General features: G+C 49.6%; 1 protein-coding gene across 1 annotated transcript in view; it reads right to left on the bottom strand.

Moving 5' to 3' along the window:
* MYOM3 (myomesin 3) overlaps positions 1–14,302 on the bottom strand; it is a 284,293-nt gene that overhangs the window by 209,565 nt on the left and 60,426 nt on the right. The window contains exon 6 of the mRNA XM_075336099.1: positions 11,490–11,647. Coding sequence (XP_075192214.1) covers positions 11,490–11,647 — 158 coding nt within the window. The remainder of the gene's footprint in view (positions 1–11,489; positions 11,648–14,302) is intronic.

The raw sequence follows: 14,302 nt of genomic DNA, 5'->3' as shown, positions 1-14,302 counted from the left end.
AGGGCAGGTGGCTGCCATAGCCCGAGACGCCGCAGCACCAGCAGAAGCAATCCCAGTCGCCGTCGCCCCGGCCCCCACTGTAGCGCCGGTAATGCCGATCACCATGCCATACATACCGGGAGCAGAATGGCTGCCGCAATACTCCGGGGAGTCCCATACCTTGAGTGACTTCAGAGAAAGCCTGCACAGCTTATTCCGGGTGTATCCGCTGACTGAGAGCCAGAAGGTGGGCATAGTAATGGGACAGCTAGCCGGCGCAGCCCAGCGTGAAGCGAAGTCATGGCCTGATACAGATAAAGGGACAGCAGCCCAGATACTGGCCAAGCTAAAGAGTACGTTTGACACTCGCACCGCAGCAGAGATAAAGATGAGATTCTTTGGGTGCAAGCAGCGGGCCACAGACAGCATAAGGGACTATGCCCTAAACCTGCAAGAGGCCCTGAAAGCAGTTAAACAGGTGGACCCAGAGAGTGTACGTGAAGAAGACAAACTCCTAACTGAGCAGTTCATAGAGGGGCTCCTGTCAGATGCCCACAGGACCCAGCTGCGTATCTTGGTCCTGCAGAACCCTGCTCTGGACTTTGCCAAGTTTAAGGACCAGGCCATCAGGGTACTGAGAGAATCTACGCCGAATGACCCAGTACCCCTCCGGCCTCCTGCTATCACGTACCCCGGGGTGGTGCCTGCAACACGAGCCACTGCAGGGGCTGAGGCGCAGTCCCTGGATAAGGATCCCACTGCGGAGCTCAGACAACAGGTCCAGGAGCTGACCAAGACTGTGGCTGCCCTTGCCAAGACCGTGCAGTCTCTACAAATGACCCCCTCGCCTGCGAAAATCGAGTTGGCCTCCAGCCCAGAGGACGTCCCATGGATGCGACAGAGAAGGATTCCGCCGACCCGAGGCAGAGACACAGACCGGTACGATTCAACAGGACAACCGATCTGCCGCAACTGCAACCAGGCGGGCCACATTGCACGACGCTGTCCTTTAAATGGGCCGAGCCTGGGGCCAGGAGCCGACCCCCAGGTGTAAGGAAGCCCGGCTCAACCCCCAGCCGCAGCAAGTATGTGGGAGGACGACCGGTCCTTCCTATTGTGCTGGATGGGATCCCTTTGAATGCCCTCCTGGATACGGGGTCCCAGGTAACAACCATCCCCCACAAACTGTACAAAAGATATTGGGCCGATTCAGACATTGACCATGGCCCAGATGATGATTTAACAATTGTGGCCAGTAATGGTCAGCCCTTACCTCAGATTGGGTACAAAGAAGTAACCATTAAAGTGGGGCGGGTGGAATTGCCATGTCAGGGGATGATAATTGTAGATATTGATCGCAAAGAATCTGACCCACTGCTAACTCTTGGTACAAATGTGATAGAAAATTGTATTGCCGAAGTGATAATTTTGTTACAACAGGCGTCTGAAACTGCCAGCTCCGGGCAGCAGCGTGTCCTACAGAGGGAGATCAGAGCCCTGATGAGGAGGCAGCAGGTAGAGCTGGCCGGAGGAGAAATTGGCAGTGTGAGGGTAAGTGACCCCCTCCCCATTGTAATACCCCCAAGAAGTGAAATGTTGATATGGTGTCGGGCAGCAATAGGTCTCAAGGGTCAGGATTACCATGCCTTGGTAGAACCAATGTATTCAGACAGTAGGCCTAGAGTCCTGATAGCCAGAGGGGTAGCGGACGTCCGCAAGGGGAGAGTGCCCGTCCGTGTCCTGAATTGTGGGGAGGAGGAGGCCAAATTGCCCCGGTATGCCACTGTGGCAAAATTGTACACTGTCAGCAACAATACCATTAAAGCAGTGGAACCCTTGATCCCGTCCGACCAGGCGGAAGACAATGGCTCCAAGGGGCAGCCGGAAGACTGGTGCCAAAAATTACATGTGGGCACCGACTCCACCCCCTCACACCAAAAGCATGGGGTTTACCGGGTGGTACAGGAGTACGAGCGGGTCTTCAGCAAACACCCCCTAGATTTTGGGCAGGTGAAAGGGGTTCAACATCAAATCCCCACGGGTGATCATCATCCCATTAAAGAAAGATACCGCCTTGTACCCCCCGCACAGTATCAGTGTGCCAAGGAAATGTTACGGGAAATGAAGGAGGCTGGGGTTATCAGAGATAGTTGTAGCCCCTGGGCAGCTCCACTAGTGCTCGTAAAGAAAAAAGATGGTACAATGAGAATGTGTGTAGATTACAGGCAAATTAACCGCATTACACATAAAGATGCCTATCCACTACCCAGAATAGAGGAGTCACTAACAGCCTTAAAGTCAGCTAACTATTTCTCCACCTTGGATCTCACCAGTGGGTATTGGCAGGTTCCCGTGGCAGAGGCGGACAAGGAGAAGACTGCATTCACGACACCAATGGGTCTCTGTGAGTTCAATTGTATGCCATTCGGGCTCTGCAACGCCCCAGGGACATTCCAAAGGTTGATGGAGTGCTGCTTGGGCCACCACAACTTCGAAACCGTGCTGCTGTACCTGGATGACGTAATAGTCTACTCCAAGACTTATGAGGACCACCTGAAGCACTTAGCAGAAGTGTTTGAGTCCTTGTCGAAATATGGCCTGAAGATCAAGCCGTCCAAATGTCACCTCTTGAAGCCAAAGGTACAGTACCTGGGTCATGTGGTCAGCGCAGAAGGCGTGGCACCTGATCCGGAGAAAGTCACGGTAATCAAGGACTGGCCAAGACCCACCACGGTGAAGGAGGTGCGGCAGTTCCTTGGACTGGTGGGCTACTACCGAAGGTTCATTGATGGGTTCACCAAGATAGCAGCGCCCCTTCAAGATCTCCTGGTGGGCCAGCCGAAGCAGGCTAAGAAGCAGAGCCCTCCATTTGAATGGAGCAGCCAACTGGAAACATCCTTTGTCCGGCTGAAAGGGGCTCTCACGGGAGAAGAAATTCTGGCCTACCCTGACTACAGCCAACCGTTTATACTGTACACAGACGCCAGCAACGTGGGACTGGGAGCAGTTCTGTCCCAGGTACAGGGAGGCAGAGAGAGGGTAATAGCGTACGCCAGTAGGAAGCTTCGGCCCACGGAAAGGAATCCAGAAAACTACAGTTCCTTCAAGCTGGAGTTCCTCGCTATTGTGTGGGCAGTGACTGAACGCTTCAAGCACTATCTGGCATCGGCCAAGTTTACCATCTTCACGGACAACAATCCGTTGACACACCTGGCAACAGCCAAGTTAGGTGCGATGGAACAGCGATGGATGGCCCGGCTGTCTAACTTTGACTTTACCATCAAGTATCGGGCTGGCAAGAAGAATAACAATGCTGATGCGCTGTCCAGAATGCCTCACTTACCCGAGTCTGGAGAAGACCTGGATGAACTCGAAGAGATAGAGTTACCGGCTTTCCATCACCAGGGTGTTTCACAGTGTGAGCATGCTGTGGGAGTGAAGCGCTTAAACCAGCACGAGGTCTCGGTCAATCCATTACTCCACCATAATTGGGAAGAAACACAGAATGGTGACCCGGCCGTGCGATTGGTCAAAGAGAAGCTAGCGCAAGCTGAGACCCATCTTGGCCCAGACGCTCCAGAGGAAGCCCAGCAGCTGTGGAAGGAGAGGGGACGACTGTTCACCTACCAGGGCAAGCTCTGCAAGAGATATGTCAACTATCGAACAAATGAACTTGTCTGGCAGATAGTGGTTCCGCAGAGGGATGCTCCAATGGTCCTAGCAGCGTATCATGATAACGCAGGGCACTTCGGGTGGAAGAAGTTGGAGGCCTTACTCCGTGATCGGTTCTACTGGGTGCACATGAGAAAGATGATCGAGAAATGGTGCCGAGACTGTGGCCCGTGTAACTTGAGGCGGAAGGATGATGCCAGCCAAAGGTCTCCCCTACAGCCAATTGTCACGAAGCAGCCCCTGGAGTTGGTGGCCCTGGACCACGTGAAGTTAACACCAAGCCGGTCAGGCTATGTGTACGCCCTCACCATTGTGGACCATTACTCTCGTTTCCTGGTAGTAGTGCCTGTGAAGGACCAGACAGCCAGGACGGCAGCTAGAGCGTTCCAGGCATCCTTTTGTCGACCGCACGGCTATCCGGAAAGGGTACTGACGGATCAGGGTCCTGCATTCGAGGCTGAAGTGTTCCAAGAGTTCTGTAACATGTACGGTTGTAAGAAAATTCGAACCACACCGTACCACCCCCAGACCAATGGACTGTGCGAGAAAATGAACCATGTGGTTATTGATATGCTGAAGACCCTACCGCTGGAAGAGAGGAACCAATGGCCAGAAAAGTTGCCAGATCTGGTAGACTTGTACAACCACATCCCAGTGAATTCGACCAACTGCAGCCCCGCTTACCTGATGCGAGCCAGACCAGGCAAGTTGCCTGTAGACTTTGAGATGGGGACTGTGTCGCCTGAGGCGGTTCAAGAAATAGAGGATTGGGATGCAGAACGGCAGCAACGGTACCGTAAGGTCCAGGAGTGCGTGGAAAGGAGCCTGTCTCAAGCAAGAACGAGACAAGAACAGCATTACAATCAAACAGCCCCAGCAACTCCCTTAGCACCTGGAGAACAAGTCCTCAAGAAGAAGCGGAAGACGCATAAGTTGGATGATCAGTGGGAAAACGAGCCCTACACCATTATCCCCTCCAACTTTGACAATAGTAAGGTATGCCTCATAAGCAAAGATGAAGGCAAGACCTGTCAAGCAATTTCCCGAGACCGCCTGAAAGCGTGCCCTGAACGGTGCCGGATCCAAAGAGAAATGGAAGGAGTACAAGGAAGTCCCCAAAGTCAAGAGAAAGAAGGGGAGATGATTCAAACCATCCTTGGGAAGTTCCCCAAAACTTGGACCCGAATCAACAATGCCATAGTGGTACCAGTTTTGGCGTTTCCGCAGTTGGTCGAGCCAGAAACAGAAAAGGTTCCGGATCCACCTAAAGAATCGTCCGCTCCAGCACGAGATGACACGCCAGCAGTGGAACAGGAGGATCAACCCCCTGTCAGTGGTGAACCTGTCATACCCTTGGCGACTCCTAGACCACAAAGGCAACCATCACGCTTACCTATTGGGGTTAGGCCCACCTGTAGTGCTGAGATAGAAGACGCACCACGTAGTCAGGGGCAAACACCAGAGCTACGTAGGTCCCAGCGCAGCACTCGGGGACAACCCCCTCTAAGGTATAGGGAGTCTACTGTATAAAGTAAAGAGTACTTATTAGAGTGTAAATAGTTATGCAAAATGTCTGTCATGTTGTGCACAAAATGTTTTCTTTTTCTTTGATTGCGAAAATGGACAATTGGGCCACTGGACTATGGGTGGCCAACACCTAAATTGTTCATAGTTAGCACCAGTGTGCTCAAACACCCCTGAAGAAAAACCCGTCCGGCGTGCATAGAGTGGGGTCATCAATGCTCTGACGCACGCCCAGAGCCTACGTTGGGGGTTTGATCGCGGCGGGTCCCCCATGGAGCAGTGTAATGGACACCCGGCAGGGAGCCACACTGGACTCTTATAGAAATGTTTAAGATTGTAACGTTAAAGAGAATGTGCCTCCCATATTGGGATGAAATGTATGACATGTTATGTTTTGTTTCTACAGTCCGGGAGTACTGAATTTAACTAAGGGGGAGTGTGGCGCCCTAGGACCTGGTCGCCACAACGGCATTGCCCTCCTGAGGGTTAATGCTGAGCCTGGAGGTAATGGGGAAATCTACTGGCCAGTAAGTTAACATCCACCGCAGTTTCTCCCTCAGGCCAGTAGGGGGAGCTCTGAACCTGAAGTTTCAGGGAGCTTCCTTAAGCCTGACCTGGGGGAGGAGTTAGTTAGTCTGTAGGGAGCAGCAGAAGTGAACAGACACAGAGTGAGCTGTCCTGTGAATCTGGGGCCTAGAGCTGGAGCAGTTTGGCCCAGAGAAGCAGGAGTAGCTGAGAGGCAGCAGAGAGACTCGGACATCGGAGTCTGTGGTTGCCAGGGTATAAAATCCGTCCCTGGTAGCCGAATCCGAAGGGCAGGGGAGCTGCAAGCCCCTGGCCCAGACACATCCAAGGTACAGCTGCAGCATCAGGGCCCGGTGTGGACCCCAGCGGAGAAGCACCAGAGAGTGGGCCTGCGCAGCCACCTACAGAGGGAAGGGACGTGCTATTGGTCCCAGCAGCGAAGAGGGCCATTGCTGGATTCAGAGAAGCAGGGTCCTATCATCACCAAGAAAGGTACAGGAGTAGGCCTCATACTCAGCTGGCCAGAAAGATCACCCCAAGTACTTCCAGGCCGACCGGATCCCCATCACCACCTGTAACGGTCTCCCAGGACTGGACTGTTCCCAGAGTAAAAGAGGAAAAGGTAAAGAGACTGTTGTTTGTGCCTGGTTCTTTCCTCGCCTGTCGGCCCTGCACCGTGTTAGTCACACAGCACCATAGACTTTCACAAGCACCAACTGTGCCCCGGGCATTGCTCCACCTGTGGGGAGCAGTACTACCATAGCTGCTATATCATCATCCCGGAGGCCTCACACAGCAGCGGCGGCTTAATAGCCGCATGCCACAGGTGGCGTCACGAACACAACCATTAACAAGCAAGCCACATATTCAACTGACACCCACCAGGGCCACGGAGCCGGGCCCAGCCACCACTGACTACCACCGGACTAGTCCGGCCCGGCACCGGGTGTCCCATAGCCCTGGGGTGGGCGAGTCAGTGACCACTGGCCCTGACTTTCGGTTCAGAGCGACATCTGTAGTATGATCAGATCACACTGCTGACATCACTCTTCAGCGTCGCATAGGTGGCAGACTGATAAGTGCTCCAGTGGAGCTGAAAAAAACAAAGAGGAACAGTATAGGGTGAGGGGACAGTAACTATGGACAGTGTGGGCAGAGAGGATGGGAAATGGAAAGTATCTGTGGACAGTGTATGGTGGGAGAGAGGAGGGAGAAATATATATGGACATATTATGGGGAGGTGAGAGGATAAGGAGAATGAAGTATCTATTGACAATTTATGGGGGAAAGAGTGTGGGGAGATTGAAGAATCTATGGACATAGCGTGGGAATAGAGGATAGGGAGGAGGAAGTATCTATGCAAATAGTATGGGGAGAGAGAGGTTTGGGAGGGGGAAGTATCTATGGATACAGTATGGGGGAGTGGGAGTGGGGATGAAGAAGTATCTATGGACACAGTGTGGAAAGAGAGGTTGGAGAAGTATATATGGACAGTGTGGAAAGAGAGGATGGGGAGAGGGAAGTATCTATGGACACACTGTGGGAAGAAGAGAAGATGGGGAGGCAAAAGTATCTATGGACACAGTATGGGGGAAAGAGGGTGTGGGGGAAGGTATCTATGGACAATGGGGGGAGAGAGGGTTGGGAGGACCAAGTATGTGTTGATGCTGTATGGTGGGAGAGACGATGGGGAAGGGGAAATATCTATGGACACAGTATGTGGGGCGAGAGGATAGGGAGAGGAAAGTATCTATGGACAGAGTATGGGGGCGAGAGGATAGGGAGAGGGAAGTATCTATAGACAGAGTATGGGGTAGAGAGGATTGGGAGGGGAAAGTATCTATGAACATAGTATGGGTGAGAGAGGGTGGGGAGGGGGAAGTATATATGGACACAGCATGGGGAGATATGGTGGGGAGTGATATACGAGGAGCAATGTGAGGGTTGATGTATACAGACATAGTATAGGGAGCAAGGGTAAGGGGGGATAGCATACAGACATAGTATGTGGAGTGATTAGGGAATGTAAATGGACATAGTATGGGAGCAAACAGAAGAAGGAAATTCTGAGAATACAAGAAAAAAGAGCGAAGGGGCAAATTTGAGGACACGGTATATGAGGAGCAAGTGGGCAGGATGGGTGTGGACACAGTATGGGGAGCGAGGGGGAAATGTATATGGGCACAGTATGAAAAGTGAGGGGGCTGTGTACGGAGGTAGTGAGGAGACAGTAAGAAATGAGAAAAATGTGAGAGGGCACAGAATAGAGACTGGATAGTGGAGGGGGTGGTATGGAGAGGAGGTAGCATGAGGGGGGGACAGTGTAAGACCATAGTGAGGAGGGGTGTGTGATGAGTAGGCACAGAATAGAGCCTGGGCAGTATAGTGGGTTCACAGTGTAAAGGACAGTTTAAAGAGGGGGCTTAGTATGGAAAGGAGAGGGCAGTGTGGAAGGCATGTACCATAAGAGAGACAGTGTGTGTGTGTGTCATATTTTGTTGAGAGCACAGTGAGGGGGCCATTATTTATTCAGAGGCACAGCGTAGGGCAGATATTTTTATATAAGAGTATTCTAATCATTCTGTTATTTTTAAGAGTATCTTGTCAGGATGTACAGCAGAACAACGGAAAAGATGGAAGTCTGAAGTGACGAGCTGTGAATGTGAAAAGTAATCATGGTGTCAGGAAAAAATGAAGAATAGAAAGAAACGACTCTGATCAGAGACAAAGTGGCAAAGTCATCTATAAGGTACCTGAATGTAAATGTTTATTTGTGATACTGACTAATTCTCATCAGCAGGCCTCAGTCCCATTTGTGCATCAACTGTTCTTAGTGCAGGTAGCTGGAAATGCTTATTTCCAGATCTGCTCCGTCTTCTGATAGTGGCCATGGCCGGGTACTACACATCCGCCTCCTGCTGATTTGAATAGGATATTGCTGCCACTATCAGCAGACGGAGCAGATCCCGAACTGAGCACTTCCAGCCACCTGCCACCACTGGCATGGCATCTAGAACATGCAGATTGGTGGGGTTGCCAGGTGCCGAATCCCAGCCGATCAAACATTGATGATCTATCCTAAGGAAAGACCATCAATTTTAAAGTACAACCTCTTTAATAATGTCTTGTCAAGTTAAGGATTACTATGTTTTTATTTATGATAGGGGCATTAAAGGGGTTGTCCAACTCTTTGTTGAGTCTGCAGTCACTCTATGTGACTCCAGACTTCTGAATTTTCACAGGGTGCACACTGCATGCTGTTAAGATTTTATGGTGCTGGCGGTGAGAGTGGAAGGGTATGAAACTGCAAATATGTAGTTTACATAAAGTACATGTGGTCACATTCCGACTAGGCATGCATGGCCTTGCTCAATGAAAATGAATTGAGTGAGGCTGGACACATCAAATCAGAATGTGGCCAGAAGTCTACAAATCGCATACTGGTGCTCACATGACCGTCCTCTCTCATTACTGGCACCGGAGAATCCTAAAAGTGTGCAATGCACGCTGACTGAATTTAGAAGCCTGCAGTCATATAGAGTCATTATAGACTTTCATCTCAAACCTGAACAAACCCTTTAATTATAAAATGAAGCAGTGTGGTATCCCCAGTTCTAACAGCATCTAATATACTCCCTTTCAGAATTCAGCTCTACTTTCTGAGTCCAGCAGTCACCACATGGCCACTCCACTCATATGTGATTTTTATACTTGCATGTGACAACTAGCTTCTCTTCCTATGTTTCTCATCGAACATTGAGAGAATTATTAAGAGCAGCTTATCGTCACAGTAAGTGTGCAAATCATATATGATTTATTGGTCACATGACTACCACCCAATTCGCTTGGTGGATGGGTGGGGGGGTGCCATACTTTATTCTTGCCATATATGCCAGAAAGCTTTGATACACCTCTTCACGTGCCTTGCGTGTGTATGTGTGCTGTCCATTGACATTCGTGTGACACATACAAAAAATGCATTACACTGAAATGATAGATGAAGATGACAGCTAGATAGATACATAGACAGATAGATAGCTAGATAGATAATAGATAGATAGACAGATAGATAGATATAAGGAAAAAAGAATGAAACCAGGGATTCCCAGCCGGTCTCCCATGCCGGTACTTGCCTGACTTCAAACTGGACTGGAAGCACCTCCCAATGTGAATAGATGCATAGCTGTTCATGATGCAATATATAAAAAGTAGAAAAAAAATAGTCGCACTCTCCAATAGCACAAATATACACTACCTAATGAAGAAATTGGAGGTATTTAGAATATTAGAATATTAGAATCATATTGCATCATGAACAGATACGCACCTATTCACATTGGGAGGTGATGCCAGTCCAGTTTGAAGTCAGGCATGTAATGGCATGGGAGAACGGCTGGGAATCCCTGGTTTCATTCTTTTTTCCTTATATTTAATGTGGAGTGATGCCCTGTTTGACTGGCTCTGCACTCCAACTCCCGCCATCTTCATTAGCCTCTTGTGGTCACCTGCTGATCTTGTGTAGATTTTTAAGAAGCCCAAAAAGATGTAGTGTAGAGTAGGACCCAGCAAAGGAGGGTGCCGTGAAGTGGCTCTGGGCTAGTATTATAATGGCCGTTCTAATATTCTAAATACCTCCAATTTCTTCATTCGGTAGTGTATTTTTGTGCTATAGCAGAGTGCGACTGTTTTGTTTTCTATTTTTTAGATAGATAGATAGATTTTACAGCTATAAACCAAATAAATAATTAATTGAAAAAAACAATGTGAGGACCCCCTAATTTTGATAACCAGCCAAGGCAAAGCAGACAGCTGGAGCCTTGTATTGACAGGCTGGAAAAGTCAATGGTTATTGGGCCCTTCCCAGCCTAAAAATGCCAGCCCACTATGGTGGAGTTAAATGGTTTTTTTTGTTGTTTTTTTTACAAAATGGTAAATGAGGGAACGTTTTGGGTGAGTTTTTATTGAAATAAATTATTTATTGTCTTTATTTTTTTAGAGGGCTAGTAACAGGAGTGTCCGATCACATCTGTCTATTACTAACACCAGGGCTTGATGCCAGCTGACACTACACAGCTGACATCAACCCCATGAACCAATTGCCACTGCACAAGGGCAATGGGGAAGAGCCGGGCAAAGTGCCAGAATTGGAGCTATTAATGTGAGGCACCACTTCTGGGGTAGCTGCAGGCTGGTATTTTTAGGCTGGGAAGAACCAAATAAACATGGGCCTTCCCAGCCTGATAATACCAGCCAGCATTGCTGTCTGCTTTTCCTTTGCTGGTTGTCAGAAATAGAGGGGGGGACCCCACGTCGTTTTTTCTTTTAATTATTTATTTCTTTGGTTAGTAGCTGTAAATCTATCTATCTATTTATCTATCTATCATCTTTACAGATCTTTAACACGCAGAAATGATTCATTTCCTGAATGCATTTATATCTGGTCCATGTCACACGGATTATACACAGATGCCATCCGTGGGCTGTATGTGTTTTTCATGGACACGTACACTTCTAATCGCCTTGTCATCTGTGTTGACACTAAAAAATGGACATGTTTCCTTGTGGATCACACAGACACACATGGTTCATACAAACAAATGGACCGTGTGAAAGCATGCAGGTGTGGAAATCCACACATAATTTAATGAGTAAGCGTGTGAATGTGTCTCCAGTATGTGTGAAAACAAGCAACACAAGGACAAGGAACACAGACATGTGAAGGAGGCCTTCAGCAGTGTGTTTTATGTGTGCCCCTATAAAAGCAACATAAATAAATGATGCCACCTTACCACTGGACGGTTGGTTTAGGAGTCCCCAGCACAGTGCAGACCAGTGTGACAGACATTCTTTCCCACACACAATGTGCCCTGAGGGGTATCCAGAAAATCGGTGCACGCCTCGCACACAGTTCCCTGAATTCTTTATTCTGTCTGGATTTTTCTTCAGCCTACATGCAATAAACAGTCATAATACAGTATGTCAAATTTTAATATATTTTACAATCTGTATTTCTACATGCAACCAAGACATTTGCAATAACATAGACATACTGTATACTTTCATTAAAGGAGATATGCTGTTGAACACGCTATGAAACTGCTGATTAATCTCTGATGGGCTTAAAGTAATTGCTTAAATACCATAACTAGTTATGATTGATTAGAAATGCCAAATATATTTCAAGGTCCTCAGCCTAAGGCCTAGGTCACACTAGTGTATGGCATTCAATACAATATGCTAATGACACTCGGCTCAAACTCTGCTGTGCCAAGCGTCATTATACTGTACTCCGATTTTCTCCTATGCGAGAATCGGATCACAGGTGAGGAGAAGATGGAGAGATTAATTTCTCTATGTTCTCCATTGCTTGCTTTGCGGATATTGGACTGCACTCAGATGTCATCAGTGCAGTCTGATGTTTCACATGCACCCATAGACTTGTGACGTAACTTCTGACTTCCGGCCAGTCAAAAATTACTAATATAATAAACACCCAAAATCCATCAGAAGGAGTTATTGAAAATATTTACCATGAGACAAAGGTACATAGACTTCAGTATGGTATTGCAGCATATGTCCACATGTGCATATTATATGACAAGGAGCACTGTACACATAAAGTATCATAAAATAGTACCAGTTACTGGATAGGTAGCGCATAAGCACCTTGAGCATGCTACATGTGTGCCGCCCCCATGCCAGCAGCCGCCGCTGCTCGGATCCGGACCTTCAGGGGTGGTGGCTCAAGGGTCCCCGGACCTGGGGGTCTCGCTGACACGCCGAATAAAATGGGGGACGTAGATATAAGGGCTGGGCCGTAATAGGTTTGTGACGCCACCCACGGTGTGTGGTGAGGTGGGACACCACCGTTGCTCTTATGGGGCACCCGGGGAAGATGTTGTGCAGCAAGATGTTAACCCCTCAATGGGCAGGGATGGTGGCCCCGGGACCCGATGGCTCTGGTGCAGGGGGGAATGACAACCGCAGAGGGTGCTGTTGTACTCACAGTTAGGAAAACACACAAGTCTTTGGTAAACCAAGGTGGTGGTGGCCGGTGCCGCAGCCGGTTGTGTTCGGGATCCCCCACCCAGCTGGTGGTCTCTATCCTTTTCCTGCACCGTTTTTAGTAGAAAAGACTTCCTTGTATGAAACGTAGGAGTCCGCTCCCGGCTGGATGTGGCCTAAGGAGCCGTGCCCGCAGACGCTGGCCCGTGGGATCTATGGGCCTTGGCGGTGACCTCTTATTCCTAATCGGTGTGCTGTTGTCTTCTATGAGGGACTTTGGGTGGGACAGGACCTCTAGTCCTGGCCTCAATCGGTTAATTAACCAGTTCCAGTAGGTTCTGATTCCTGGCTTCAGGGTCCGAGTACCCCCCCTTTGTGCTACGGTTTCCGGGTCGGTTTCCCGTGTTGGTAGCGGCGGGCTCCAACCCTGGCCCGGTCCACCTCGGTTCCACCGAGTCGTCTTCCCATCTCCTGTCGATTGAGACCACAGTCTGCCTCCTAGCCTGTGGCACCAGGGCTCCTACCCTGGTACCTGTCAGTTTACTTCATGTCTGACACACAGGCCTGACCTCCACTACTGAACTCCAAGACAAACTCACTACTTTCCCACCCCCGGGCTGTCTAAACCTCTGGGTGGGCGTGCACCTGTGGCGCCCCAGGACCTGGTCTAATTGTACATAGTTAGCACCAGTGTGCTCCACACCCCTGAAGAAAAACCCGTCGTGCATAGAGTGGGGTCATCAATGCTCTGACGCACGCCCAGAGCCTACGTTGGGGGTTTGATCGCGACGGGTCCCCCATGGAGCAGTGTAATGGACACCCGGCAGGGAGCCACACTGGACTCTCATAGTAGTGTTTAAGTTTGTAGCGTTTAAATAATGCGCCTCCCATAATGGGATGAAATGTTCTAACATGTTATGTTTTGTTTCTACAGTCCGGGAGTACTGAATTTAACTAAGGGGGAGTGTGGCGCCCCAGGACCTGGTCGCCACAACAGCATTGCCCTTCCAAAGGGTTAATGCTGAGCCTGGAGGTAATTGGGAGGTCCATTGGCCAGTAAGGTTAACATCCAACGCAGTTCTCCCTCCGGTCAGCAGGGGGAGCTCTGAACCTGGAATTCCAGGGAGCATTCCTTAAGTCTGACCTGAGGGAGGAAGTAGTGTTCAGTCTGTAGAGAGAAGTGATAGCAAGCAGACGCAGAGTGTGCTGTCCTGTGGATCTGGGGCCTAGAGCTGGAGCAGCTTGGCCCAGGGAAGCAGGAGTAGCAGAGAGGCAGCGAAGAGACTCGGACATCGGAGTCTGTGGCCACCAGGGCTTAAAATACTCCCTGGTAGCCGAATCCGAAGGGCAGGAGAGCTGCAAGCACCTGGCCCATAAACAGCCCGAAGGTACAGCTGCAGCATCAGGGCCCGGTGTGGACTCCAGCAGAGAAGCACCAGAGAGGGCCTGCGCAGCCTACCACAGAAGGAAAGGGACGTACCACCGGTCCCAGCGCAAGAGGGCCATTGCTAGATCCAGAGAGCAGGGTCCTATAATAGTAAAAAAAAGAACAGGAGTAGGCCTCATACTCAGCTGGCCAAAAAGATCACCCCAAGTA

The sequence above is a fragment of the Anomaloglossus baeobatrachus genome, chromosome 2 (assembly GCF_048569485.1).
Source record: "Anomaloglossus baeobatrachus isolate aAnoBae1 chromosome 2, aAnoBae1.hap1, whole genome shotgun sequence".
Lineage (NCBI taxonomy): Eukaryota > Metazoa > Chordata > Amphibia > Anura > Aromobatidae > Anomaloglossus > Anomaloglossus baeobatrachus.
The sequence above is the reverse complement of the archived record's forward strand: the minus strand, read 5'-3'. Positions and strand labels throughout refer to the sequence as shown.